Consider the following 27,093-nt stretch of genomic DNA (forward strand, 5'->3'; position numbering starts at 1 on the left):
GCGATCTCCCTCTTCCACATCAATTTCCAAAACTTGCTCAAACTCCGCAATATCATTGTCTTGCAAAGTCTGTACGGTTGTGATCGCGAAATGCAGGGAAGTAATATCGCGCCTGTCCAGCTGATTCCATGCCACAAATATCCTGGTAGGTGCAATGCTTTGAAAATCATACAAGCCAGTCCTCGACGTTCAATACTTTGCTGACTTCCGGAGTAGTCTGTCTGAAACGGTTCGCCCGTGTCGCGCCACCAAGTTCTTCAGAAACGACAACGCCTTTGACCTCGACACGCCTGGAAACCGTTTCTCTCAAAAGATGAGCTTCCATCGACCGTTCTTCCGGAAGCCCCGAATAGTGTGTATTGGAAGTACACATCGTATATGTAGAAAACATACCACTCAGTGGTAGCGAGCAGGTGTGCTCTTATATTCCATCGACCATCTTGCAAGCGTTCAACACCCTCTATACCTGAAACCGATCTACTACTAGCCTCACATGATGAAGCTATAAACCATAGGATGATCGGGCACGTATCTTGTCACTCCATCTGAAAATTGTGTCGTACTGAGATATCGAGATCATGATACAAGAATTTGCGGCTGTCGTCCGGTACCTCAACAGGTAGACCGCGATAGCAATAATAGTTTCTCTCCCTCAGACTCCGATTCCTCTTCGTCGTCAGTCAGGCCCCAATCACCATTGTCGCGGGGCTTTTCTGCTCTCCTTCTTTCCAATCGCTCGTAGACAGCTTTATCCAGCTCCTCATCAAATGCTTCTTTGCTGATGGTGGGTAGAGTTGCAGATCTGGTAGGTTGCGGACTGATAAAGCTGATTTCGCTTGTCTGGGTGGACAGCGTTGAGGCTACGCCCGCGAAAACTATCATGGTATCGTCCCGTACGGTAACCTGCAGGACGGTTTGTTTCCCATCCTGCGTCATCTTGAATTCGAGAGTGTAGAGGCTCTTCCAACGATATCTCTTGTCAGACAGCGCGGACCGGTTAGCCCATACCTGAAAGAGAACATCTTCTTGTTTTTGGTCGTCAATCGTTTGTTCTTCTTGTCCCCCATAAGCCACAGTGAAATGATGCTTCGACGAGTATCTACGTTTGGACTTGTTGTACCGGATCGACCACTGTCCAAGATCCTGAGCATCGTCGGACATCAGCCTCTATGAAAGTAACGATAGAAAACGTCTGACCTACGACTATATCCTTCCTGTGTTTGTCACTCAAACCGCTCAGCAGCCGGGCACAAGCAAGAGCGACGGTGACCGTATCGACGCCAAGTTGCATTTTTCGTTCGTTACGGGAGTTATCATACATGTTGAGGGCAGAGTTAGCGTCCATTACTATGAACTCATTTAACTATCATCGACAGCTACCGCTTGCAGAAGCGTACGGAGGCTTATATACATTTGCGCAGCGCCTTGGTAATCGTGGAGATGGGGCTTGACGAAAACAAAGGGAAATCTTCTTTCTGTTTCATGCTCCGCCCGAAACGCCGCAGGCCAGTCAAAGTCATCGCGTGATCACGCCGAGCTATTCTTTCTCGGCAGTCGTTCTGCTCAAGGTTGCGGTCATCCCAACCATACGCACGCAATGTCACCTCTCGCTCGACGGACGACCGTCAGCCGATCACGGTCCCTCCCTTGTCGCATTTGTACCCCAGCAAGCTTCCCACAGCACTCTGATAGACAATATAGCATATTCCTTTTGATGATGGAAGCTACTGAAGGTATTTGTGGAGGTGCTCTGAACATGGTACCGGATAATGTAACAGACTATCCTTACTGCTGTCAGTCAGGATCTAAGCTGTATTGCAGATCGCGACCAAAGCTACAAGCTCGAATTCAGATTTCATTTATCCCTTGGCTATTCTTGGGAGGACATGCGTACATTGACACGTCGCAGCCTTTTCGTGAATACGGAATGCAGTCAGATAAGCAGCCGCGCATGCTTGTTGATCCACCTCAAAATCCTTAACAGGTTTTGTCAAGCGAGCATGTGATACATTCAAACACTTGTGCATGACCAGGTTCATTACAGCAAGGTGATTGTTGCCCCGAGTCCTTGAGGCAGTGCATCAGGATATCATGAACGGTTCCCACCCCTCGATATGTATTCCGAGAACTGCTTAATCTCGTCCTTGCGTATGTCGCAATCTCGTCGATCACCTTTGACCTTTGAGCAGGATCGCGTGTGTATCATCGCGTTATGTTCCGCCTGCGTGGCCACCTCCATTTGGACCTTCCTCGATTACGGGAGCTCGTACTGGAGCCTGGTTCCAATGATGAGTCATTCACGCTACTCGACGATGCTCCCCTATCTCCTCGGAAGAACCAAGACCGGGCTGGGTTACTCGACCGATATGACAATGAGGAAGAGAAACCAGATTCGGATGAGGGCCCTAGGGTTGAACTTGATGAATGGGGCCAATACGACGTGTTGGTGTGGGTAGAAGATCGAGACCCGGCGCCTAGTGTCCGCGTGCTGGCACTTGAGTCGGAGCTAGAGACATCGGACTTGGTCAAGGCAGCGCTAGAGGCTGCCGTACTGCTCTCGCTCGATTTGGCCAGCCGACGCCGGGTTTGTGTGTCCCTGACAGCCACTTCGAACGCATATGCATGGGAAGCCCCTCGTCTGCGTGGGAGCTTCTCATCTAGCAGATCCCGGCATAATTTACCCTGGTAGCCGTCCACTAGCCGAATATTGATAAGCATCCGACGAGCTCCAACTGAGAGTTTTGTGCAAAGATGAACGTCTAAAAAAGATGACAAGGCGAAAAGTTCCTGCTGGACATAAGGATCGTCCGCCTCCCGTCGTCTTTCCAAAATCTCGAGCCGTCTCTGTTCCTTTTTCTCTTCGTCGCTCAACTTCTTCCTCAACTCTTTCCTGATGATTTTGTCCACCTTTCTTTCTTCAGGGGTCATAGCGGCCAATCTTTCCCGCCGAGCCAGTTCTAACCGCCGAGCCTTTTCTGACAGGGTTACATCTGTTGAGCGATAGGGTTCGTAGTGGAAATGTGTATTTTCGAATTCTACATGTACCGAAGGCCTGGCAGATTGATGTCTGTATTCGGGATTGATGTCATGTTGCTGTACCGTCCACCGACCGCACTGTCCAATTGAATACGATACAATGTCTGAGCTTGAGAATCTGGATATCGAGAGGTTCAAGTGCACTTGCTAAGGGAAATGAGCTTACAGCGATTCCCTGAATCATGATGGGTAACTTAGCCTGAGTCCCTCCCGCTGGCGATAAATGTCGAGACCATCGACGCAGGATGCCTTTCACTTCGCTGTGGGTTATCATCATGACGGATGTTACGACGGTGAAGCCGACGGGTTTTCATCTCGCGAACGACGCTGTTTATTGGGATCGAATCAGCCGCAGTATGAGTAGTTTATAACAGCGGATATAACGTCGATACCCATCGTCCTCGACAGACACCTTAATCCGGGTATAGGCAGGTTTCGAGGTTTCGCCCCCAGCGCAAGGATTTGAAAGGAGAGGAAAGGGGCTGAAACGCGGAGATTCTCCGTTAGATCACGTGATTTTGCGTGGGGTGTGACGCTGTTCGGAAGCTGATTTTACATCCGGACTTGGCTGGTGACGTCAGGGGGATTTCTCGTCAGCGATCACCAAAAGCAATGGGAGAGGCCAGCAGGGTATATCATCAACCTCGATCTAGAGACATTCCGGAGATTCAGTTCTATCTATTCTAGTCAGCTGAACATCACAGTTGTTGAGTATCTGAAATTATGTCGCAAGTCAAGAAACAACCCATCGTCCAGGACGTGCAAGAGTCTGCCAAGAGGCAGGTCTCCGAGGTCGTCAGGGTCGGCGAGGATGCCGTGACGAGCGGAGCTTGGATGTACCCTATTCAGGCAAGTACAGGCCGCAATATGTCTGGTTTCCGGGGTTTTAGACTGACGCAAGGCTCATGTTTTGGCATGCTAACAGGGGATTATCTATACCATCTCCCGTAAGCATTCAGCCTGCAATCACCTCTATGCTCTGGACAACTGCGAAGCGGAAGCTCATGCTGATTTCATTCTGTCTCTCTGCAGATCCAAACCTGATGAAGCCTCTCTTCCCCGTCATCCTCCGAGCCGTCCTCACCTCGGTCGGAGTCCTGGGGGCCATGTTCATCTTCACCTACCTTCCTCAGGTCGCCGTGTTGGCTTTCGTTACCGGGCCTTTGGGTGAGTTTGATATTTCGCATGCCAGAGTGATTTCAGAAGTTGATGGAAGCTGATTACTATATGTGATGGCGTTGATAGCTTTCATCGGAGCCGTTCCCCTCGTTCTCGGAGAGAGCTATATCATCATCATGTTCCTCACCAGGACCTACCTGATCGGACAAGCTAGTACCGACCTTTTCGACGCTGTGAGCCCGCTCTTACCGCTATAACAATCTTTCATAACGCGTATCACTAACTCTGATGTCTTTCCATGGCGTAGGTCCTGCTCTCAAAGAACCACCGTGAGCTCGTCCAAAAAGGCCGACTCTCCTCGGCCCAGACTTCTTCCGGTGGAAAGATTACCAAGCTCGGCAAGGCCATCACCAAGCCCATCGGAGGGAAATGGTTCATGAGCGTAGACGGCATCGTCCGATACGTTCTCAGTTTGCCTTTGAACTTTATCCCTGTTGTGGGAACGGTCTTCTTCTTGGGCTACAACGGTCAGTCCGGCGCGATGTGTTTGATGAAGCGGCCTCGAAAGGAGGACTGATAGAAAAGATTCTTGTTTGTGTTCTGGAGTATAGGTTCCAAAGCCGGTCCCTCGTACCACGACCGTTACTTCCAGCTCAAGGGATACGACAAGGAGAAGAGGAAACAGGTCATCAACCAACGTCGAGGAGCCTACACCGCGTGAGTCCAGATCCCCTCTTAAACACCCGACGATCGTCCTCGCTATATCTCTCGTGCTGTTTCCACTTTTATGGCGACGTTACTGACATCGTCTCTGTCCTCCGCTCTGACAGCTTCGGAACCGTCGCCATGGCCCTGAACATCATCCCCATCGTTTCGGTCGTGTTCACCCTGACCACCGCCGTCGGAGCTGCTCTCTGGGCTTCCGAGCTGGAGAACAAGAGCAAAGGCAAGACCGGTTCTGCCGAGGTGGAGAGGGAGACTGAAGTCACGCTGGGTAATGATTATGGAAAGAAGGAGGTTGGTGGGAAGAAGGAGTTGTAAAGCGCACGCCGGGAAGAAAATTCACGACAAGTAGAGAACAATTCGGGGTGGATACGGGGGTACATCGAAGTTGAAAATGGGAGAGGGGGGAAGGGAGAAATGGGATATATTCAGATATAATTTCTGGTCAATGATACATGAACCTATGGATCCAGGGCGGACCTGGTCGATTCGATATTGGATCAAAAGCAATATATAATATAAAAGCGGTGCTTTCCGTCTGGATTGAAACGCGGTACTTTCGAGTTGCTTTGAGTTGTTGCTTCATGATCCATGAACGTCTGATCCGTCTGAAGAACAGACGAAAGTGTTCAAGGAATTCAAGGCTGGTATACTGTAGTTTGACGACGTGCGATCTGAGCGTATATACTCGGACTGAGCGCGACCTCCGCGCTATCACGCTAATTATTATTGCTGAATTGCTGAGCGAGCCCCTACCAAGTGACATCTCGCAAACCCGCACAACTCGCACCTCGCATCTTGACAACCTTCTTACGTTGATCACTCCCGACAACAACGAAAGAACTCTACCAGACTGAACGACCATCCTACACGGGTTCAACATGGCCGCTGTACAGGATCCTACCCAGATGGCCCTCTTGGCCGTGAACGCCCTTTTTACGAACCCGGATAAAGAAGAGAAGAAGAGGGCGAACGAGTGGTTGTCAGAATTCCAACATACGGTGAGTAGCCAACCTTGCATGACACAACGAGTATGCTAGATAGAAGCATGAGATGGTCCTGCGTGACATTGTAAGCGAAGCGTCCGGGCGAAACAAGCTGATGCTGTTCATTTCTACATCTTTTCGTATCCTTCAATCGGTTCGACTTTTCTCAAAACCTCGACTCTCCCGATACATAGAACGAAGCATGGCAAACATGTCATACGATCTTGACGTCAGCAGAATCACCCTTGGAAGCTAGGATCATGGCTGCACAGACTCTCAGAAGCAAGGCAAGTCGATTGACGATATGGTTGCATGTTCCTCTTCATGAGGCGATCAAAGGGAAGATGTGGATGGCGGTCGATACATGGAACAGAGATCGATCAGGCCTGCTTGATTCAGCTCAGTAGCGCAAGATGAACGTGAGAACGATAGCTGACTTGTCTTTCTTCTCTTTCTCCTTTTGATACAGGTGGTTTATGATCTCTCTCAACTACCCGCCGACTCTCTACCAGCCCTACGAGACTCGTTCATCCAATCCCTTACGACCTTTTCTTCGCCTACCGCACCTACTGGCTCTCGAGCCATCGTCACCCAACTATGTCTCGCCCTCTCCGACTTGGCTTTCCAGATGCCAGAGTGGAAAGATGTTGTGCCAGGTATGATCGAGAACTTTGGGACGAGGGTGGAATGCGTAGAGATGCTGTTGGAGTTTTTGAAATGTCTGGTGGAAGAAGCTGGGAATGGGAGGATTCCCATCAGCGTGAGTCGGACCTTTGCTTGTCATATCGTGCGGCTTCGTAGGCTGATACATCGAATCCAAGTAGGGCCAGCAAGCGAGAGATCGGTCCGAGGAGCTATTGACGAGTCAGACGGAACGGATACTGGGATTACTAGCGATGTATATCAATGCTGCGGGTGAGTCGAGCCGATCCGACCACACGAGTCAGCGGGCTCAGACGGTCCTGGTCTTGAATCTCCAGGCGTTACCGCTCGACTGCAGGGTTTGGTATTCGAGACCCTACGTAGCTGGCTCCAGGCTGGTGAACTTGATGCGACTCTCATCGCCAGGTCGCCGTTGTTCGCGTTCGCCTTTGACGCCCTGGGCAACATCGAGCTATTCGACCACGCCGTCGATGTCGTCTGCGACCTGATCCACGAAACTCAGGAGGTGGAGGACAACGTCGAGGTCGTCCAACTGATCGTACCCAGAGTTATCGCTCTGCGTGACGCCTTTCACCAGGCCGTCTCGAGTGAAGAAGACGATTCGGTTCGAGGGTTCTGCCGAATCTTCACCGAGGCCGGGGAGACCTATCGTCAACTCATCCTCGCCCATCCGGATACCTTCCTGCCACTCGTCCAGGTCATCGGAGAATGCTCGGCTTATCACGACCTGGATATCGTGCCCATCACGTTCGACTTTTGGTGGAAACTCGCTCAAGCTCTCGGCAAGCAAGCCGAGCACGGTGACAATCCGGCATCATCCCAATATGCGCCTTTCATGGAGGTCTACTCGAAGCTTCAAGAGAGCATGACCGTGCATCTTCGGTTCCCAGAGGACGAATCCAGTCAGACGGCCGAATCACGAGACGAGTTTAGGGCGTTCAGGCATCGAATGGGGGATACACTCAAGGACTGTTGTTCGGTACTGGGGGCAAATGTGTGCATGAAGCGGGCGTACGACTCTGTGATGGCAGCCTTGCAAAAAGGTCCTGCGGCCTCGTGGCAGGAGATCGAAGCACCTCTGTTTTCGATTCGTGCCATGGGTGCTCAGGTCGACCCTTCGGACGATGCGGTCTTGCCGATGATCATGGACATGCTACCCGGGCTACCCAAGCATACTCGAATTCAATACGCAGCCATCCTCGTCATCTCCCGCTACACCCACTGGATCGCCGCTCACCCGCAATACCTGCCGTTCCAGCTCAGCTACATCTCGGAAGGCTTCAGCGTGACCGAAAACGACGTCTCGTTGGCTGCAGCGATGGCCATGAAGTTCATGTGCCAGGATTGCCAGGCACATCTCGTGCCCTATCTCGGGCAACTTCATAGCTTTGTGACAACCGCAGGGCTTTCTTTGACAATGGAGGAGAAGATCGACGTCGCCGAGGCCATTGGATATGTTATCGCTTCGATGGGTCAAGCCGAGGCGGCCGAAGCTTTGCAGAAGTTCACTCAGCCGTTGCTGGAGATGCTGCAATCGGCTACTGCAGGACCGAGGCTGTTGACACGGAACGAGCTGGATCCTGTCGTCGGTAAGCAGGCTATGAGCCGCACGTCATCGTTGCAGCGGCGTCCAGCTGAATAGTACGCTTGCTTCTACAGGCGCTCTTGATCAGCTTGAAGCCTACATTGTGAATGTCGACCCCATCGACACGTTGTCTCCCGGCTGTATCGCTACTCCAGAGGCCGTGTATGGGATCATCGAAAACCTGCTGGACAAGTACGCATCATCCTATGGCATAGCCGACAAGGCGACTCGACTATTGCGCCGGGGTCTTGGTTTCTTTCCCTGGACGCATATTCAACCTCTAATTCCGAGACTTCTCGCTCGGATGATGACATGCTTCGAGGCCTCCGGACACTCGAGCTACATCTGGCTGGTCGACCGGACCGTGTCGTTGTTCGGGGAACGGATGGGGGTACTGGCCGGGTCGTCCGAAGGGGCCGCTTTGGAGACCGCCTTCACCGCGGCTTTGGAGAGGATGACTACTCAGGTCAAGAGTCTGGAAGTTCAGCAGGGTGCAACCCAGATTCCTGATAGTGAGTTGCATCTCGCGTGACCTCGTTGCAGCAACTAGCACTAATCGTTGGTGGTTTCATTTGTTCAGCACTGGACGACTATATTCACGTTTTGCGCACCTATCTCAAGCGACTACCGGCCGTTCTGCTATCATCACCCTCACTGCCCGTCGCATTTGACCTCACATTGGTCTCTCTCACCTTGCCCGCACCCGAGATCGTTATGAACGCCCTCGAGACGATCGTACGTTTGCTAGAACCGGGCTCGCAAGAAGGATCGCCATATCAGGCCACCATCACCGCCGCCGCCAAAACTTACGGTCACAAGATCATCACGATCGCCATCAACGGCATGGTACATGAATACGTGGAACAGAGCCAGGACGCGATCATCGACATCCTCAAGGAGTTGATCAAGCTGTGTCCCGCCGAGGCCCGAGCGTGGACGTTGGAAGCGGTCCAGGGTTTGCCTGGTCACGTCGCACCCGTGGCGGACAAGCAAGACTTCCACAACAACCTCGAAAAGTACGTCTCGGTCCTGCAGTCCTCTTTGAGATCTTATGCTGATATAAGTCGTCCTTTCTGCAGGGTCTTCGCCGAGACCAACCTCGACCTGATTAAGCCGGCTATCCGGATCTTTTTCCGGTCGACGCGTAGAGCCAGGGATCGCAAGGAGCGATTAAGATCAAGTTTGGGCAATGGGGGGGATCACTAGATGGATATTTGCGGTAGGGACCCCAGAAAAGAAGCATTGTTGCGCATCAAACCCGTTTTCTAGATCTTATTTTTGTATCCTATAATGATGGCATCATCGGACAGACGCTCAACAACACATCGATTTCACCATGGAAGGTCGTTCACGTCAGCACTCTGGGCTCTGTGACACCTGGCGGCCGAAAAGCAGGGGACGACGATCGCTTCATGGGCAATTCACAATCGATGCGACCTGGGTTTCATGAGGGCGAGGAGGGCGGGGTCGCGATACAACCTTTGCTTCCTGCCGTACGGACATGAGAAGCGGCTAGCTGTTAGGTACCGCGCCAAGAATACAAACGGTCGATCGCGTTCAAACTTTATCAGCCCGTATTGCTAGTGGTTGCATAGACGAGCGCTGGGCTAGTACGTACCTAGCAGCTGGTAGAAGATTACATGGTTACACGATCACATGATCACATGAACCCTTGGCTTTGACCCAGCAAAGAGAAAGAGAGAGTGCCGCACCGTTTCGGGTCGTATCGCCAAGGTTTGCGCTCGCTTGCCTCGCTCGGATAAGCTGATGATCCACCTGTGGTGTTACAGACCAGCGCCACCGAAGCCTCGGGGAGACGATCATGTCACGCATCTTGTATCACGCAATCCAGCGGCAGCATCGCCACTGCGCAAGGTCGATCTCCCGCATCTTAGATCTTAGATCCTCCGTACCTGTCTATCTGTTTGCAGATCGAGTTTCCACTTCCATGATGGAAAGTTCGTTCGCAGAGGTTCCTGCAATACATGGTGAACGGTGAACTCGTTCACGTATGGCACGAACGGAATGCCATGCCCGACCTCGCTCGACCCACTAGTGCGGTTCCGTAAACGGAGGCTTGATACGGTCAGGGCAGGAAGCGGGCTGACGAGAACGGTGGTGTCCCCCCCCGGTCGATCTTCTGGCCTGGTCGCGTGTGCGCCCCGAGATGAATCGAAACAGGCTCATAAGAACGGAGTCAAGGAGGCGTGAACGAAAAGGTCTCACGGGACTCGCCTCGTCTTCCCTCTTGCTCTTGTGACATCCTGCTGGCTTCATATCCATCTCGATCACGAGATCACACGCACGCGCGGGTAGAACGCTCGATGGGTTACTACTGACTTGGTCCCGCGCTGATCATCCTGCTGTCCTCCTTCGAAGTTGTTCATATGCCGTACCTTGATTATGCGATTCTCTTCCGACAGCCGAGGTCGAGCACGGGAACACGAACACGGGGGCCTTCCAGCCTCTTTCGATAGCGCAAGGAGCCTCCGTCGTGGGAAGATGCCCACGAACATCCATTGGCCATTGGTGGATCCGCAGAATTTGTGTCGGCTCAACTACCTACAGGGCAGCTGCTCCCGCCTGTCATCCCCCCCTCCTTGCCATGCTACACCGCCACCCTCGACTCAGGGGAGATAGGCTTTCCATTTGACGAGGGCGGAAGCAAGCGCAGTTATCGAACCGAGAGTTTGTTCGCTCGAATCGATCTACCTGTAGGCCTGTAACAGGTCCCAACGCTCAAAGTATATGAGGACAGGTCGAGGATGCTCGAGAGATACCATCCTTCGGGGGTTGTGTAGGACGGCCTCTGTCAAGCTTTGTACCTCGAACCTCGAAGTATCCTCGACCTCAACCTTGATTTTACGAGCAATGATCTTTGAAACACCTCGCCCTTGCCATATCATCGCGCTCCCAACGCCGATGGACGAGGACGACCTCGACCTCTCCTGCCCTCCCGCACCTTACCTTCCATCCTGTTCCAACTTTCACTCGCCGAGCCCAGTCTCGCTCTCGAAACATCGGTTCCGCTTCACACCACCGCTCGACACCGACTGCGAGACGCCCGTTTTCGAGCAAGTCTACACTGGTGAATTAGGGTTGGGGGGAAATGTGCTCGGCCTCTTCATCGATGAGAAGGATATGGAGAAGGGGGTGCTTCAAGCTGCCATTGAGCGGATAGAATACGACTCGCGGTATTCTTCGGTCTTTGAGGAAGAAGACGAATGTGAGCGTGACTGGGTCATACACGATCAACGAGTTCGCCCAAGAAATTAACGTAACCCCGTCTGAACTCTAATAGACGATATCTGCTACGACCTGAGCAGTCCCCCTTCCTCACCACCCGCGCTCATCCGGCGCGGATCCGGGTACACCTCATCCGACGTTTCATCGACCGGCGAGCTCTCTCCACCGCTCTCAACGTCTAGATGGTCCAACAAATCCCTTGCCTGCGAAGATCTCAAGGATGATGTCGAGATCTTACAACATGGCATGGAAATGGACCGGGACATGCGCTCGGACGAGGAGGAAATCTCGTTCGACTCGTCTTCCAACTCCATGGTCTGGCGGATCCCGGCCTACCTCCGCGAACCCGACTCCTCCTGCACCTCATCGGCATCGACACCATCCTTCTGCTCCCTCACACCAGTACCTTACGATACCATGTACTCGTACTCGACATCGGATGCCTATCCCGACGCCGAACATGCGCAGAACCTCTCGACATCGCTTGAGAGCCTGTCGGTCCCCTCTGCATGGAGTCGTCGACCAGATGGAGAGGGACCAGCCAAACGGAGGAAGCTGGAACATCGTTCGGCCAGGATCATCAACGGGTCTCTCTTCTCATAACCACAATCTCATTGCGCTTGGCACCAGTCAACACCGGGTAATATCTTGTAGCATACTATCATTCGTATCAGGGCTTTTCGTTGTTTTCGGTTTTCTTTTGTATCTGGGCTGTCAGGTTCTTTGCATATACACCGCATTTTTCTTTGTAACCACCTTGTATACTTTATACCCATCATTTGACACAACATTGTTATGCATCCTTCACCTTTTGGGTCGTCCTCGATGCAGGTTGCCCCTATCTCTTCTAGAGCTTCGGCCATGTCCGAAGATGACATACTCGTATTCAACATCACAACCCCCCCCGGTCCTTCTAGTCGCACCGATGCTTCACAGTCTCGAGGTCTCCACTACCACCGCCTGATGCTCCTACGCTTTCCCAAGAAGACTGCACTTGAGCTTTCTGCCACCCGTTTGATTCGTCGCAGGTGTTTCACCGCCCGAGTTGGCACCATGTCGACTACCGCCAAGGTCGCCATCTGTCAGATCTGTTCTACAGACGACGTCCAATACAATCTGGCCATCTCCAAGGACATCATAAGGCAGGCTGTCGGTGCTGGAGCCAAGGTAAATAAGACTCGCCAATCATCATGATCCGAAGCTTATGCTACTCATACGAGAACAGGCTTGTTTCTTACCCGAAGCCGCCGACTTTATCGTAGCTACCACCGAAGCATGTTACGACCTCTCCCAACCTCTCTCCAACCACACCTATACTCGAGGACTACAAGATCTAGCCAAAGAGCTCAATGTCTGGATCGCATCGGGAGTGCATGAGCTACCGGGTCCGGAGGACGATGAAGCGATCGAGAGCGAGAGCAAACAAGGGAAGAAAGTGTTCAACACGTATGTCGCAATCGATCCGCAAGGAGAGCTCGTCACGAGTTACCGCAAAGTGCGTATCGGCGACGATATCATGGTGATGATATGTCTAAGAAGAAAGCTGAACCGAATTAGAGCACAGATCCACCTCTTCGACGTAGCACTCAAAAACCCCACCGCTCCTCCCCCTCCACCCAACCCGGACGGCTCCTTGCCCTCTATACCACGTCGTGGAGAATCCGAAAGGATGCTCGCAGGTAACAAGATCCAAGACCCCGTAAACATGGGCCCTGGAATAGGAAATGTCGGCCTGGAGATCTGCTACGATCTCCGTTTCCCCGAGATGCACGGGATTTTGGTAGATAGGGGCGCTGGGACGTTGGTCTTTCCTAGCGCTTTTACGTTGAAGACGGGTCGGGATCATTGGGGTGAGTCGACGAGTCGAGAATGCTGTAACAAACCCTGTTCGTCGAGTTGATATATCCCTGCTCTTCGCAGCCACTCTTCTTGTAAGTCAACAAAATCGACCGCAATATCGTCAAGAATTCCGCGATCTCAATTTGTGATTCGATCTTGTCTCACAGCGAGCCGTGGCGATACAGTTTCAAGTCCACGTTCTGGCACCTGCACAAGCCGGCACCCACAACGCGGGCCGAGTTAGCTGGGGCGAATCCCTAGCCTTTTCGCCTTGTAGGTGATACCTTGCAAAGGTCAATTCATATCGGCTCTACACTGATATATCTCTTTTTAGGGGGAGCACCGCTAGGAAGACTAGCAAGTATCGACGACTACGAGAAGCGGGGAGGTGATAGGAGTAAACCGATGCCGAGCAGTTTCTTCTTGATCGACATGGATCAGAAGCTGATAAAGTGAGCTTTTGCAGTCTTGGATCAGGAGTTGTATCTAACGCTTTGCCTTTGCACAGTGAAACGAGGGATCAGATTCCGCTCTCATTTCAAAAGCGTCGTGATGGTGAGCTGTTTCTCAATCTCAGATGACATTGATCGATCGTCGCTGAGCTGTTCCGCCCGCATGCTAGTATATGGCACAATAGGCCCTCGATAACTAGAATACATTGTCGTGTCGTGATGCTATCAATCTTGTTCCATCTTGTCATTAGCTTGCTCTTCCTCGGCACCGTCATCCACGACAGCCTTGGCCTTTTGGTCATCTGCCTTGGCAGTCAACTTGGTCTGATGATGCGCGCTGGTGTCCTCCTTGGTCAATTCTCGGAGCGCCATGGTAGCGTACGAGCTCGTGCCCAAGGTCAAACTCAATTGCAAGGCGGCGAATTGAGCGTCGGGCTTGTTGAGTTCGGGTGCAGGCATGCCCAGCAACTTGTCCTCGTCGGACTGGGTAAGGGAGACGTCTGGATCGTCGTATCGGAGGTGTTGCCACGAGAGGTGCCCTGGCATGTGGATGATCTTGCGGTAGGATCCTTCCAAGGAGTACTCCCTTCAAATCCAGGTATGTTAGCACGAACACATGTGGCGAGACACTAATTGCACTTACTTTTGGTTCCTCCTCATCTTGAGCGGATCCAATCCGTCCTCCTTCATGATCGCTTGATATCGCTCGAACAAGTCGCCTCCGGGGTAAGTGATGTCGTAACCAGGCAAGGGGATGATGACATCGGCCAAGGTGTAGTTGGCGAGGTCGGCCTCTTTGAGGACCTTGACTTCACTACTGGACGATGTCTGCCAGTTGCGCTTGGGGTTTCCTCGGTACGACGATGGTTGGGCTGCGGGGCGGGGTACGAATTTCGATACTCAATTTCAAGCTATATGAGTCAAGCCGGCGACAAGCAGACTCACCATCCTGACCCTCCCCCTCGAGGCTCTTCTCCTCGGCGAAAACGAGATCACCGACGATAGGGCTCGTCGAGTTCATCTTGATCCTCTCCGAGACGATCAAGTTCCAGACATAGCTCTGATAGGCGTGCACATAGATGAGACGGAGGTTTCGGGGGATCTACGACATTGCCATAATGAAGTGAGCATAATGCGTGCTGGGAAGCCCGGACCGACGAGAACTCACGTTCAGGAGCCCTCCATAATGGTTCCCCGCCTCCTGATTCGGCCTGGCCCAAAACTCCCAGATGGCCCGCTCCGCGGTGTTCCTCCTCGGCATGAGTTTCAACGCTTCTTCCACATCACCGCGTTCCCACCAGGCTCTCCTTGCCGCATCACAATCGGGATGTTCGCCCGGTCGTCGGGAAAGGAGCATCTCACAAGCTTCCTTCCATTCCCCCTTGAGAAGCGCCAATCCGACAGAATGCGTCGACACCGAGGCTGTACCGAATCGTTGCATACCGTAATAGTTGATGAAGCCGCGAGATTTCATGGATTCCATGATGTTGTCGATCATCTGCGGACTTTCAGCCTTGACGTTCCTATGTATAGCGGAAACCCCATCAGCGTGGTTCCCAAACCGACATTACGGCCAAAAGTGACCCTTACCTGAGAGTGATGGTGAAGTGATTCCCCTTCAACATCCCCAACTCCAGATACTCGTCCGAATACCTGAGGTCCCCAATCCTAACTCCTCTCTCCCCCCTCTCTTCCAAAGCCTGCTTCATCGTCCTGCCCCCATAACTCAACCCATTGGCAGCTTTCCAGATCTGAGCCAACTTGAGCCCCTTGCGCTGGATACAAACTCGCTGGACGGTGATCCCCCTCTTATCCTTGGTCCCGCAGGTAGAGATGGTCTTGCCGTCCACCCGAAGGATACGGGAGATGTGGTTCAAGCAGTCTTGCGTGTCCCTGTTGGTCTTCTGGAGTGTAAAGTGGATGTATTTGGGGATCTTTGGGGCGTCGGGGTCGTTGTCATTACGTTTGGGCTTGGGCTTCGAAGCTCCGCCTTTTGCGGCCCACTTGATGGCGATCCGGCTTGATCCTTGTTCCCCAGCGACTTCTCGCGAGAAAGTCTCGAAAGTGCCGGTGAAGAGGGATCGGATGGTGTTATGGATCTCGGTTCGTTTAGCCTTGTCCGTGATGACCTGTTCGCAAATACGGTCATGTTTAGCTTTGGAGATGGAAATCAAGGCAGCTGGTTAGGACAAGGCGGTATACGGCGACTCACATCCGACAAGACCTCCCGTTCATCCTTGATACGCTCCATATGCCCACCAACCATCCCACCCCGTCCCCCTCGAACTCCTCTCCCTCTGCCCCTCCCTCGATCCCTCCCCTGATTCTGATACTTTTCCCTCCCGCTAAGCAAGACCACGGGCTCTCCATTCGCAGCCTCGTTCATAGCCTCTTCTTCCTCCTTGGCATGATCCCTACGTTTCATCCCGCCCCATCCTCCGTCAGAGGGGCGTGCAGCTTCGGGAGGCGGTCGGGGAGGGGTACGACCTTCTAGTAAGAGGTCGTGCAAGGCGGTGATGGCAATAGACGGGAGGAGGGGGAGGAGAGCACGGGTGGTCGAGTGGGTCCATTGTTTGTTTCCAGGGAGTCTTTGAAGCTCGATGGGAAGATCTTCGGCCGAATCCTCAGCTGCGACTTCGGGTTCGGCCTCGTTAGGTGCTGGCGCTTCGATCTCTGCCGGTGCCGGTGTCGTTGTCGACGTCGAAGCCTCAACGGTAGCTGGCTCATTTCCAGCCTCTTCCTCTTCGACGAGCGTGTCCTTTTCCTTCTCCTCGGGTTTCTTCTCCTTAGGCTTGTTGAACGGATCCTCCGGCATTCCCATCTCTTTTAGATGTACGATCTCCCCCTCGGTATCCACCTCGTAAACCATGAAATCCTCAAACCTCTGCTTCACGATCCCCTCAAACTCTCCTTGCTCCCGGCTCAGGTACTCGGATATCCCTACATCCTGCTCACGCAAGTGATACTGCCCGTCCTTATCGAGGATCCCTACGAGGCCATCTTGGTTGCAATACTTGAACGTCGAGGGTGGTAGGCTATAAACCGAGGTAGGGACGGCTGGCGGTGCGGGAATGTCGTCCAGCTTGATACGTTTAGCAGAGGGGTCCTCTTCGCCCGTCGGGGATGGCGATCTGGCCAAGGGTTTCGATTCTGTGGACATGATCGTCGTGTGCGTTTACAAACTTGTCCGTGGTAGATGAATGTCCCCGACCGAAAGTTGCATGAACTTGGCCTGAACTCTTTCGCAACTTTTTCCGTGTTGAAACTTTTAAATTCCACAAGTTTCGCAACTTTCTGGTCGATCACACTACTGAATGCGGAAGCAAAACTCGTCCCTTTCGCCGGAACACTGACTGACTCAAGTGGATAGATGCAATCTGAATATCACATCGCAAGAAGCTCGTCAAGTCACACGCAAACAAATTAAAAAGAGGAACAAACGAGTCATGTGGTCGTGCGTGGTACAATCAATCTCTCTACCGGGAAAAAAGCGGACTAACACCCTTGAAGACTGTTCTTTGGCCACCTGAAGCCTTTACCTTCGTCGGTCTCGAGGTACTGCAATGTCCGAGACGAAAAATCAGTTCCCCGTGCAGGAGCCGATACTAAGAAAGGTGAAGGTAAACTTACGAGATCCCAGGTGGTCAAATTTCGGTTGTTGTAAGCCTCGGCGTGTCGCGAGATGTAGCTAGAAAAGCGAATCGACACATTCCCTAGTCAGCCTCTGTCCACTAGTCATCCACGTTGCTGACCCAAGTTCACTCACTCTTGAGTTGGATAATCATCCGGATCACATCCAATGTTGATCATATCGGTCCGCTGGTACACCCGCACGTAATCGATGTACATGTAGTTGGGCTGAGACACGAGCAAGAAAGCGAACAACGATGTCAGCTTCGAGCGACTTAAACACAACTAGGACGGGCGGGTCGACTCACGAAATCGAGGTTCTCGAGGTCGACATACTGGAAATTGTTCGACATTCCTACAAGAGCGCAGCGTAAACGAAGTTTAGCAAAAGGACGCGATTCATCCTATGGTGTCTGCCCCGCCCCCGAACTCACCAAAGTTGAGGATGATCGTCATCGGTTCCTCAGGAATCGGCCTCTGGCTGATCCCGACCCTCGGATTGGCCCCCGTCACGCTCGCCTTGACGTTCCAACTAGGTTTCCCCGAACTGACCCAGGTGACGTACCCGTTGTCCCTGTCGTTGGGATCACCGGTGTATTCGAACCCGTACACCCCGAACCCGCCACCTTGGGATCGATAGTTGGTACGGTCCGTGTTGACGAGGCACGAGACGGCTTCCTGGTAGACACCTCCGACGTACGAGTTGAACTGCATCTCGTTCGGGTAGTACAAGGTGGCCGATGCCGAGGTATTGTCCCACTGGTAAAAGTCGTCGAATGGCGCCGTCTGCAATGACTGCGAGACTTCCCCGATGGCGTCGGCAATGTTGATCTGAGCCTCGATAATGTCGATCTCGGGAGAACCACGGCCCTTGTTGACGCTCGGACCCGGGTGGTCTTCACCGGGACAAGTACAAGCGCTCCATCGTTGACCGGGCAAGAAACTGAGGACACCGTCGTTCGAACCCGTCGTCAAAGCCGCGGCAGGGCCAGTGCCGTTGATCCAGGTCTGATTGGGCAGTGTACCGACATCGCAAGCGTCGTACGAATAAGGCCAGGTTCCCTCGGTCGTGGCACCGTATCCGGGTCGTCCGAGCTGCCGAGCAAGCGAGCTCAAAAGTCAGCTGATGCTGTCCGAACCGATCGTCTTGACCTCTCCAAGACTCACGTTACCCATGGTCCAAGCACCAGGCCAGAAACCTCCCACCCGAGTGTTTCCAGGCAACTGTACCGCGACTACCCCAAAAACAATCCCGTTCCCATTTCGATAAGATCAGCTACACCGCTCTACTCCAGCTTGTTCTCTTTTCCCGGAGCTCACCCTCGATATAAGCGTTCTTGCTGAAACAAAACTTGTTCCAACTCTGCAACATTCCACTCCGGTAATCGAATTCGTGCGTGGGTTCTTGCCTCATCTCGATGACGAGCGCGCCATCCTTGGTGGTGATCTGACCGGGGTCGTACCATTCCATGTCACCGGTGGGCCAGTCTACGAATAGCATGCGCAGACGAGGTGAGTTAAGAAGTGTCAATTCATCCGGAACATTTCAAAAAGAAAAAAGAAAAAAACGAGGTAACCGGGCACAGGTCGAAACTCACAGTGCAAATCGACAGCCTCCCAGAACGGATCATCACCCGGGTAAAACGTCCTCCCGTCCGTATTAAACTCGTCACTGAAGACCAACTGATAATCCTTCCCATCGAACCCGGTCCTGGCCATGACGTTCTCCGGCGTATCCTTGTCTATCAGACTGGCGAAATCCGGCATCTTCGGGACCTGCCCCGTCGCATTGATTCCACCCAGGTTGAACCCGGCCGTGTTCGCTCCGTTGGAAGCAAAGTGGTCTTTGTAGAATACGATGATGGGCCAACCGGCGAACAGGGTGATCAGGGCGCCGAGGAGGACAAAGATGGCCAAGACGTTGATCCAACCACGGAGCGACCAGGGGTCCCAGTGATAAGTATCGGACACACCCTTTGGGTCCGGAGTATGAAGAGCGTCGTCCAGGTCGTCTTTCCCGTTATCCCAGAGCATATAAGTGGTCGTGGCGCTATCCTGACGAGGCGTAGCAGGTGCTTTGCCCTGGTCGTAACTGAGGTTATGACGATGCCCGGACACTCCCGCTGCCGCACCCGCCCCGGCACCAAAGGCGGCGCCGGACTTGCTCATGCTCATGCTATCGAACGAGGAGGACGATTCCTTGCTGGGGAACCTGGACGGACCGGGTCCGGACGCGGCGTATTGAGATTGATTCGATGCGCCTGGGGGGAGCGTGTACTGCGCGATGGAAGCACAATCAGAACCACACCGATCATTAGCTCTGTGTCCTATAGCGTCCCTCTTCAATCTGAAAAGAATGAAGTGCCCAAACGCGGGGTACTCACAGCATAAGGCCCATACCCCGCTCCGACCTGTCCCCTCTGCACCCCTCCGACCTCATCGTGCATCCCTTGGCTGGACAACGAGCTTATCCTCTGATGCCCCTGAGGATTGTCCGAGTAAGGTACTTGCGGAGCGGGGTAGATGGAAGAGTTTTGCTGTTGTTGTTGTTGTTGGTGGCGGAAGGTGGCCTCAGTGGGCGACATGCTATTCGATGCGAGTTAGAGTTTGAGAGTTGGATATGAAATGGAGGGATGGTCGTGGTTGTGGCGATAAGACAGTCCGATCGGGCGGTGGTTCGTTCGTCGTGTGGCGTTGATGTGGTTCGCGAATTGAAGACGTAGCGGAACACCGACGATAGTCGCAGATGACAAGGAATAACAACAACCAGGGGAAAGACGTAGATCGCAGTCAGCGTCCTCTTCCACTGGAAAAGCACGGTCGAGAATGGACTTACTGATCGACCGGCGTATACTCAGGCATCTTCTCGATCTAGACTCTCTTCTGTACTTCTATGCTGTTACTCTCGCTTTCGCTTGTGGGGAGGTCGGATCTCCCTTTGAAAATGCGGATGTCTATTTCCTGCACCTGACTGCTCGACTCCGTATGGGTGAAAGGAGTAAAGGACGGTAGAGAAGTACTGCGACTCGATCTGATCCGAGTGGGAATATAAGGCGAGAAGAAAGGTACTGCGAGTGTGCAGATCTTGCTAATTGCAGTCGTGTATCTGTCGATGTTGCTGGAGAGGTAGGTGGTCGGATCACAAGGCTGTGCCGCGGCGATTTCCAAGTGCCTAGGTTCGAAAAGTCCGCGAACCGCAGGGCAAGGTGAAGTAGATGGGAGGACGATGGAATGAACGGACGTGTAGGTAGCAATAATAGTTTCAACTAGGTCTAGGTGCTAGGTGTAGATGTAGTGGTTGTAGGTTGTTTGTGTGTCGTGACAGGACGTAGATGGATGTTAGGACGATGTAGGGTTGTTGTTTTCGACGATCGATCCTCCTCCGCGTCAATGGGAGGCGAGGGGAATGAACGTGAGGGAGATGAAGAGATGGGACGGGACGGGGGGGGGGGGTGACCGGTTACTCGATATGTCGATCTGGGCTTCGACCTGCCTTTGAGATGGAGTCGAGGATGTCTGGATGTGGTTACGCAGTTGCTACGGACGTACAAGCAACAACAAGTGAGAGGCCGAGAGGGTGAGTGTGATGGGATTGATGGTGATGTTGATGGGAGATTTGTGATGATCAAGGTCGTTTGATGGATGATGGAATCAAAAGTGCTGCCAGTGCAAGGGGGCGGGCGAACAGCGGGGGCACAGCTTCTGTGCCACGGGGCAGGGGAGGGGAGGGCGAGGCCTCGATTACGAGAGCCAAGACCAGACCAAACCCATGCCATACCATGCGGGGGCGACGTTTACACTTCGGGGAATGGGTAACGTGGATCACCGAATCGACCTCGACACCTCGCACCTCGCACCTCGCACCTCGCAACTCGCAACTCGCAACTCGCAACTCGCGATCAGACATCGACACAGCGTGCCCACCTTCACAGCCTACGTTCACACAGCGCAAGCACAGCGTTCCGATCGAACAGCCTACTATGACTGAATCCTCTTGCCTCTTGTCAACAAGCAACGAGCAGCCAAACCGAGAAAAAAACAAATCCAGGATAGCTCCCGACCCGCGCTGGCGGTTAGCTCGAGGCTTTTTCCTTCGCTGCGATGACACACGTACGCCGCCGTCCTCTGCCTACGTAAACAACTACCGCCATGAGCCATGGGCGCACAGCATTCAGAGGAACCAGTCGTCTTCTGCTGTTTCATCGTGTTACCCTAGTGCGCCATCCATAGGTATATCGTCCCCCTCAGGGGCCGCTAATAGCTAGTAGCTAGTTGACGTGCATAGACATACGAATGCAAAAGGGAAGATCGGTTCTGAACTGAATTGGTGAATTCGAATCGAATTATCCGCTTCGGATCCACGATCTGAAAGGGTTAAAGGGGTCACATCACATGACAGGCAAGATCCGATCCGATGTAACATATACATCCAAGCCACTCTGTCAGAACCGCTTCCGCAAAAAGCGAGCTTACTCGCATGTCTTACATCTCTCAAGCTGTCGTCATTGTCATGGGTCGGTAAGTCCAGAGGTTCGTAAAACGTAGGTCCTTGTATCCCCTCGACCTCTTCTGGGTACAAGATGATGATGACTAATCGACACGGAAACCGAATGAGAGGGTCGATCGAATGAACAGATACACACGCATGGCACATCCAATCAGGCGCACACACCGAAACAAGTACAGACACAACGCACAGCCCTAGTATCTACCATCTATCACAGAGACGCCAGCTTCTGGTGCAACAGGCTCGCACCCTTCCTCCAACTCTTCTCCACCTGACCCATCACCTCTGGGGTCGCCAACACCCGCTTGACAACCGGTCCGAGCTCTTCATCCATCTTCAAGTTGTCCACCAACTCGACTACGACGAACGGAGCGTTCCCCAGGGCGAGATTAACGGCGTTCGATTCCCCACCAGCTTCCTCGCTCGTCAGAGCTTGCCAAAAGGCTTTGCCGAACTGACTCCGAAGTTCCTCGTTGGCGGATTCGACGCTGGACGTCGCACTGTTGAATCGACCTCCGGCCAACAAGGTCTTGTAAGCCCGGTCGGCGTAAGAAATGTCCAAGATGGGTGCGGTAGCCGGATCCTGTTCAGGGTCGACCGAGGCCGGGTTGGGATATGTCTGGCCGATGGGTCGTACGAGCGCCTGGATCGCCTCGGTTTTGTCTGTAGAGAAGCGGTATTTGTTTGCAACGCATGTTCAGCAGGGATTCTTTCCCTTTGACCTCTAGTTTCGCCCTGTCACTCACCTCCTTCCGCTTCGAGCATGATCTCGGTGACCAACAAGCTCGCCCCTGCATCCCTCATCAACTCCTCCCCCTGCTCGGCGACGAGCTTGATCATATCCGGACTGATGGCCACCCTCAATTCTTTTCTTCGAGTATCCTTGTTCTTCTTGCTAGTTGCTGCAGCGGTAGCGTCGGTCGCTTCCAAGTCCTTGATCGTCGAGGGGATGAAATGACGGGTGGACCGGGGAGTGACGAGATAGAGGAGGACTCGACGGCCGGTCTTGTGCATGGCTAAGCCAGGGGCGAGGACCGCTACTTCCTAGATTTCTCAATGCCGGGCCCGTCAGTGCTCGACTCTTTCGGCGACATGTTCACGCCCACGCAAAGACTCACGGTCAAGATGGCCTTGGCCATCATCTTGGTATCATCCACCACGTCGAACGCGGTGAAGAGGACCATCTGCGCCTCGGCATCCTGACAGAGCTTTTTCAAATGCGGCTTCAACACCCTCAAGATGTTCTTCCTATCCTTGGCTACTCCCCTCGCGAGCATCTCACGTGCCACAGCGGATCCGTCCTTTGTGTGTACGATATCGGCCAGGGACTCGATACAGACGTCTAGGAGGTCGTGCATCTTCTTGTCGGCCTCGTCGGCGGGGAGGAAGGCGTAGATGGCTTGAAGGTATTCGAGGACGAGTCGGTGGAAGATGGCCTGTGCGAGGGCTTCCTTTTGAGTCGAGTTGAAGCTGAAAAAGATCATGACCTAGATCAGTCGAGATTCATCAAAAGACGCTATCTGCGTGGCACTTACATCGCGCTGATCCTCTCCATCAACAGGTCCAGAACCCTCGTCCTGATCGCGCCTTCTCCCATGCCTTCGAGCGTCTTGACCAACCCCTTGATCTCGATGCCCTTTTCCACATTTTTCTTGATCTCATCCTTGCCCTCTGGGGTAGTCCCACCGATCCCGAGACCGTCAAACAGGAGAACCTCTTTAGGGTAAAAAGCGCGGACCATGAGTCGACGTTCTTTGGACGAAGCGTGGAGTTCGTAAAAGTCTGCGAGGGGGGTGATGGCGTGCGAGTGGGCGATGAGGGTGGGGATGTGAGGGGAGAGTTGGGAGATCATGGAAAGTCGGACCGAGGGACTGTGGGAAGACAGTTGGGTCAGCTTGACTCTTTCATGACGGGATTTCGCTCGGCATCAACTTACCAATGACGAATGAGCTTGGCCATCAAGAACTGCACGAAGTATCACCGATAAGCGAGATCATCAGTTGGAGCCCTGTCCCACAAGCTCGATGTCGACACTCACCTTTGAGTACTTGCTCTCCAACATCTGCTTGTACAGCCCATCCAACTCGACGGCGATGCCATTCCGCTCCTCCTTCCCCCCATACTTGACGATCTGCGCAGCAACAAACAAGATTCTCTCAGCTAAAACTCTCTTGTACTTGATCTACGACATTCCTCCCAACGTACCGTCTGCAAAACCCTCCCACCCTTGTGGCCCCGTCCGACCTCCCTCACTCGACCCTTGACGGCCTCGTACAACTGTTTGATCTTCTTGCTACGTTCCTCCTTGGAGAGGTCGGCTCTTCGAGCGTCTTCCCAGAGCGGTAAGAGGGTGTCTTTGAGGAGAGGGTGAGAGGGAAGGAGGGTTGTTCGGTGAGGTTGTTGGGCGTGCAGGGCGGCTTTCTCGGCTGCAGTGACGAGCAAAGTGACGTTATGTTATGATGAGCCGGCTGAGGGATTGGTGTGACGGAGGAAGAAGGAGACTTACCTTTTGATAGACGTTTCGCTTGTTCACCATCGAGACCAGCCGGTACATCGCCCACGGCACCGGTCTCGACACCATCCCCGGCCTCCATCTCTACGTCTTCGTCAAACTCGTCCTCTTCCAAGTTGTCCATATCGACATCGTCATCCTCCTCGAGGTCGAGATCCTCTTCGTACTTTCGTCCAGTGATCGGGGCTTTCCGCTTGGGCTCCTGTTCGGCCTTTTTAGGTTCCCTGCTCACATTCTGTCCTCCTCGTCGGGTCGGCTTGGAGTCTTTTGGTTTCGAGGCGGATGGTTTACCACCCGAGCCGTTTGAAGCGGCGACGCGGGGTTTCTTGCTCTGAGGACCGGAGGACGGGCGATCACCAGCGGAACGCTTTTTCGAGTTGGAGGGGGGTGCCATGGTTGTCGAATGATAATGTGATGGCTAGAGGGGGTAAGGTGGATCGACAGACAGTTGAATACACGACATGCAGGCAGTAGTTTCTCGAGCTGACTGCACAAGATGTAGGGAGTAGTGGAGGGGGTGCGGTGCTCTCTCTCGAGTTTTGAAATCTCGACAAGTCACGTGATTTGAGCGACTTGGGTTACGGCATTAAGGAGTCTTGAAACCTTGTTTGACCCCTGCGACAACCTCGGACTCGACGGGCGCACGGCTGGACGATCCCTTACTGGTCATCTCAACAACAAGCTGTGAGCTGACTACACATAGTGCCCGTTTGCTGATCAGATTCGATGTGGCTGATCGCCCGAGAACAAGCGTGCTATGCAATCCTTTGACAACTCGTGGCGATTCGATCCCTCTCGAGGTCTCGAAATGCTAGTTGGACTAAATGTTGGATTCCTACTCCTAATGTATTTTCACTGACTTTTCACGACGACGTATCTAGTATAGTAGAACGGATGAGGGCCACGCAAATGCGCAACAATCTAGGAATGCGCAAGTTTGAGGACAGGGTCGAAGAGCCTCGAGAGGACTGGCGAAATCCCGCGACTGGCGTCATTAAAGCCCTCTGGCAGTCGCATCAACAACAAGTCCAAATCTACCGAGGAGATTTTTCCGTTGTTAGCAGTAGCGGTAGTGGCAGCAGTACCGTTTGCTGGATTGGAACGAGGTGATCGCATAAAGACGTCCGGCGGCACGATCACAGCCGGTTATATACCATCGAGAAAATGGCAAAGGCAAGATTTGGTCCAGTCCGCCAGCCTCCAACACTTGATCGTGGCGTATGACTCAAAATCCTTGAACGACCGGGCAGTGATCAATTATCTCAGAAAAGAGAATGTTCAAATCGAAAACAGGGTTGAGGGACTGTCACTGCGAAGACCAACGGTTTGATTGGCGCTTTGAGCTTGGTCCAGGAAGGGAACTGTTTCACAGGAGCGCGAATACTTGTTCGCGATCGAGCGGGTTACATCGAGATTGCTCCGCTTAAGACCTCTTCTGTAGACTGAGAGCGCCTGCACCCTAGGTTCATACGACTCGCCCGAGCGGCTTGGCTTTGTGACTCTCTGGCCGAAATCCCGCTCACTCGAACGATATATCCATCTTCCGGCGTCGTTCCGCGATGGGCCTGGACTCCCAACTCGGTGTCAGATCCATTATCGCTGCTATAACCGGGGCTAGCTTCAGCATCATCGATCTCGATCTCCATCTCGCTTCATTTCCGGTCGAGCGCATGCAAGGGTGAATCCCGTTATCATAGCTGCAAAGGATACGCTACGATGCTACAGGCTATTACCACAGGAATATCGAACAACCAATGCACTCGAACTCGCTTCGGAGTCTGCGGAGACGATGATCACCTCATATTGTAGGCGATGGCCCAACTTGGAAGCCGATACGATACCTCATTACACTCGGAAATCGAACCAAGGGATCTCATATGATATACTCTACAAAGTGGTGATCCGACATCTCAGGACCCAACCATTCTGAGAACGATGCGATGCGGACGTTGGCTATTGCCCATGGATAGCGTTCACCCGAATAGAGTCCGTCGACATGATCGGTATATATCGCATTGCCAGAGGACGAGCACGATACCGTAGGACGACCTGCTACAGGAAGTCCGCAACGACACGGCACGACCTGATGTACACTCTAGAAAATGGAGATGGTGATTTCCGAGATAGCTCGGAAGGACGGGCGCTCATACCGGTCTGAAAAGATACTCGATTGCCTAAACGACGCCAATGAACCAGAGCTTCTTTGGATCGAGACATCTGATCTTAGGTATACTGTATCTCACTCGTATTGGAATTGGAACTATACGGTCCGAACTCCCCCTACGGCCCTGTCAATAAACTTGATCCATCGAGATCTCATCGCGTCGACCGGTCCGATATTTGAGGTTGCCGAGGAACATGCCGAGCGACGATTTGTTCGCTCGAGTCACAGCGGACGGCTTTCTTGCAAGACAGGGATGGAGGGTTGGGAGGAGGAGGAAGTGGACTTCGTATCTGGGCCGCTTCGTCAACTACTTTGTACGATCCGTGATGATAAGACGAGGCGTCAGGTATTACTAAAGGTGTACGGTAGGATTATGGAAGCGCATCGCGCTGCATATCACGAGCATCGACCCGCAACCGTACAAGTTCAAATTGAATTCCGGGTGATCCAGCAAAATGGAGTAGTGGATACCTTCGAACCAGAAGGAGCTAGGTTTTTCGCATGTGATCCTCGGAAGCTCAGACGAGATTCCAGATCCCAGGTGTTGTCAACGAGTCGATTGTCGATCGTGATCGCGCTCCTCGGACCGGTCTATCAGATTATTGCAATCGTTTTGCGACCCTGTCTTGCC

At 53.0% G+C, this 27,093-nt stretch overlaps 9 protein-coding genes across 9 annotated transcripts; 4 read left to right on the plus strand and 5 right to left on the minus strand.

The window, feature by feature from the left end:
• Positions 1-612: 612 nt before the first annotated feature.
• HD553DRAFT_365782 (uncharacterized protein) lies at positions 613-1,321 on the minus strand (the record flags this gene model as incomplete). Its single annotated transcript, XM_046184079.1, has 2 exons — positions 613-1,167; positions 1,202-1,321. The coding sequence occupies 2 exons, from the start codon at positions 1,319-1,321 to the stop codon at positions 613-615; spliced, it is 675 nt and encodes a 224-aa protein (XP_046032498.1).
• An 881-nt stretch (positions 1,322-2,202) lies between these two features.
• On the minus strand, positions 2,203-3,220 carry HD553DRAFT_327193 (uncharacterized protein; the record flags this gene model as incomplete). Its single annotated transcript, XM_046181777.1, has 2 exons — positions 2,203-3,114; positions 3,203-3,220. 2 exons carry the CDS (start codon positions 3,218-3,220, stop codon positions 2,203-2,205), a joined length of 930 nt encoding a protein of 309 aa, XP_046032499.1.
• Positions 3,221-3,698: 478 nt separating this feature from the next.
• HD553DRAFT_320541 (uncharacterized protein) lies at positions 3,699-5,357 on the plus strand. Its single transcript, XM_046181156.1, has 7 exons — positions 3,699-3,885; positions 3,962-3,983; positions 4,069-4,203; positions 4,282-4,388; positions 4,463-4,682; positions 4,767-4,872; positions 4,986-5,357. Exons 1-7 carry the CDS (start codon positions 3,760-3,762, stop codon positions 5,194-5,196), a joined length of 927 nt encoding a protein of 308 aa, XP_046032500.1. The 5' UTR covers positions 3,699-3,759; the 3' UTR covers positions 5,197-5,357.
• A 185-nt stretch (positions 5,358-5,542) lies between these two features.
• HD553DRAFT_167396 (armadillo-type protein) lies at positions 5,543-9,537 on the plus strand. The gene is made up of 8 exons (XM_046176871.1): positions 5,543-5,879; positions 6,059-6,151; positions 6,334-6,624; positions 6,689-6,779; positions 6,845-8,116; positions 8,187-8,624; positions 8,693-9,128; positions 9,192-9,537. Exons 1-8 carry the CDS (start codon positions 5,760-5,762, stop codon positions 9,316-9,318), a joined length of 2,868 nt encoding a protein of 955 aa, XP_046032501.1. The 5' UTR covers positions 5,543-5,759; the 3' UTR covers positions 9,319-9,537.
• Positions 9,538-10,569: 1,032 nt separating this feature from the next.
• HD553DRAFT_167496 (uncharacterized protein) lies at positions 10,570-12,057 on the plus strand. The gene is made up of 2 exons (XM_046176872.1): positions 10,570-11,338; positions 11,414-12,057. The coding sequence occupies exons 1-2, from the start codon at positions 10,861-10,863 to the stop codon at positions 11,959-11,961; spliced, it is 1,026 nt and encodes a 341-aa protein (XP_046032502.1). The 5' UTR covers positions 10,570-10,860; the 3' UTR covers positions 11,962-12,057.
• A 354-nt stretch (positions 12,058-12,411) lies between these two features.
• Positions 12,412-13,778, plus strand: HD553DRAFT_278503 (carbon-nitrogen hydrolase; the record flags this gene model as incomplete). Its single annotated transcript, XM_046178052.1, has 6 exons — positions 12,412-12,525; positions 12,584-12,853; positions 12,923-13,208; positions 13,369-13,470; positions 13,532-13,649; positions 13,706-13,778. The coding sequence occupies 6 exons, from the start codon at positions 12,412-12,414 to the stop codon at positions 13,776-13,778; spliced, it is 963 nt and encodes a 320-aa protein (XP_046032503.1).
• HD553DRAFT_353348 (putative pseudouridine synthase) lies at positions 13,730-16,953 on the minus strand. The gene is made up of 6 exons (XM_046183766.1): positions 15,862-16,953; positions 15,240-15,778; positions 14,818-15,172; positions 14,595-14,751; positions 14,293-14,521; positions 13,730-14,235 (listed from the first exon to the last, which is right to left on the minus strand). Exons 1-6 carry the CDS (start codon positions 16,807-16,809, stop codon positions 13,875-13,877), a joined length of 2,589 nt encoding a protein of 862 aa, XP_046032504.1. The 5' UTR covers positions 16,810-16,953; the 3' UTR covers positions 13,730-13,874.
• Positions 16,954-17,144: 191 nt separating this feature from the next.
• HD553DRAFT_278496 (putative glucosidase) lies at positions 17,145-19,517 on the minus strand (the record flags this gene model as incomplete). Its single annotated transcript, XM_046178050.1, has 8 exons — positions 17,145-17,182; positions 17,276-17,337; positions 17,416-17,507; positions 17,588-17,634; positions 17,714-18,374; positions 18,447-18,514; positions 18,600-18,767; positions 18,878-19,517. Coding segments are annotated over 8 exons (1,776 nt in total), but the record flags the coding sequence as incomplete, so codon positions are not given.
• A 2,480-nt stretch (positions 19,518-21,997) lies between these two features.
• Positions 21,998-24,692, minus strand: HD553DRAFT_278528 (armadillo-type protein; the record flags this gene model as incomplete). The annotated part of the gene is made up of 8 exons (XM_046178053.1): positions 21,998-22,449; positions 22,533-22,830; positions 22,905-23,256; positions 23,322-23,657; positions 23,723-23,751; positions 23,825-23,917; positions 23,992-24,212; positions 24,293-24,692. 8 exons carry the CDS (start codon positions 24,690-24,692, stop codon positions 21,998-22,000), a joined length of 2,181 nt encoding a protein of 726 aa, XP_046032506.1.
• Between the last annotated feature and the right edge of the window lie 2,401 nt (positions 24,693-27,093).

Source organism: Filobasidium floriforme (assembly GCF_021052385.1).
Source record: "Filobasidium floriforme strain CBS 6241 chromosome Unknown HD553scaffold_31, whole genome shotgun sequence".
Taxonomy (NCBI): Eukaryota; Fungi; Basidiomycota; class Tremellomycetes; order Filobasidiales; family Filobasidiaceae; genus Filobasidium; species Filobasidium floriforme.

What these genes read in the sequence shown, in the direction of transcription:
- HD553DRAFT_320541 (XM_046181156.1), top strand. Translation starts at nt 3,760, where the DNA reads ATGTCGCAAGTCAAGAAACAACCCATCGTCCAGGACGTGCAAGAGTCT. An exon ending in TTTCGTTACCGGGCCTTTGG is followed by an intron (nt 4,204 to 4,281) that starts GTGAGTTTGATA and finishes TGGCGTTGATAG; the next exon opens with CTTTCATCGGAGCCGTTCCC. An exon ending in GTACCGACCTTTTCGACGCT is followed by an intron (nt 4,389 to 4,462) that starts GTGAGCCCGCTC and finishes TCCATGGCGTAG; the next exon opens with GTCCTGCTCTCAAAGAACCA.
- HD553DRAFT_167396 (XM_046176871.1), top strand. Translation starts at nt 5,760, where the DNA reads ATGGCCGCTGTACAGGATCCTACCCAGATGGCCCTCTTGGCCGTGAAC. An exon ending in TGTCAGAATTCCAACATACG is followed by an intron (nt 5,880 to 6,058) that starts GTGAGTAGCCAA and finishes CCCGATACATAG; the next exon opens with AACGAAGCATGGCAAACATG. An exon ending in TGCAACCCAGATTCCTGATA is followed by an intron (nt 8,625 to 8,692) that starts GTGAGTTGCATC and finishes TCATTTGTTCAG; the next exon opens with CACTGGACGACTATATTCAC.
- HD553DRAFT_167496 (XM_046176872.1), top strand. Translation starts at nt 10,861, where the DNA reads ATGAGGACAGGTCGAGGATGCTCGAGAGATACCATCCTTCGGGGGTTG. An exon ending in CTTTGAGGAAGAAGACGAAT is followed by an intron (nt 11,339 to 11,413) that starts GTGAGCGTGACT and finishes GAACTCTAATAG; the next exon opens with ACGATATCTGCTACGACCTG.
- HD553DRAFT_353348 (XM_046183766.1), bottom strand. Translation starts at nt 16,809, where the DNA reads ATGTCCACAGAATCGAAACCCTTGGCCAGATCGCCATCCCCGACGGGC. An exon ending in ATTATGGAGGGCTCCTGAAC is followed by an intron (nt 14,752 to 14,817) that starts GTGAGTTCTCGT and finishes GCAATGTCGTAG; the next exon opens with ATCCCCCGAAACCTCCGTCT. An exon ending in AAGATGAGGAGGAACCAAAA is followed by an intron (nt 14,236 to 14,292) that starts GTAAGTGCAATT and finishes CTGGATTTGAAG; the next exon opens with GGAGTACTCCTTGGAAGGAT.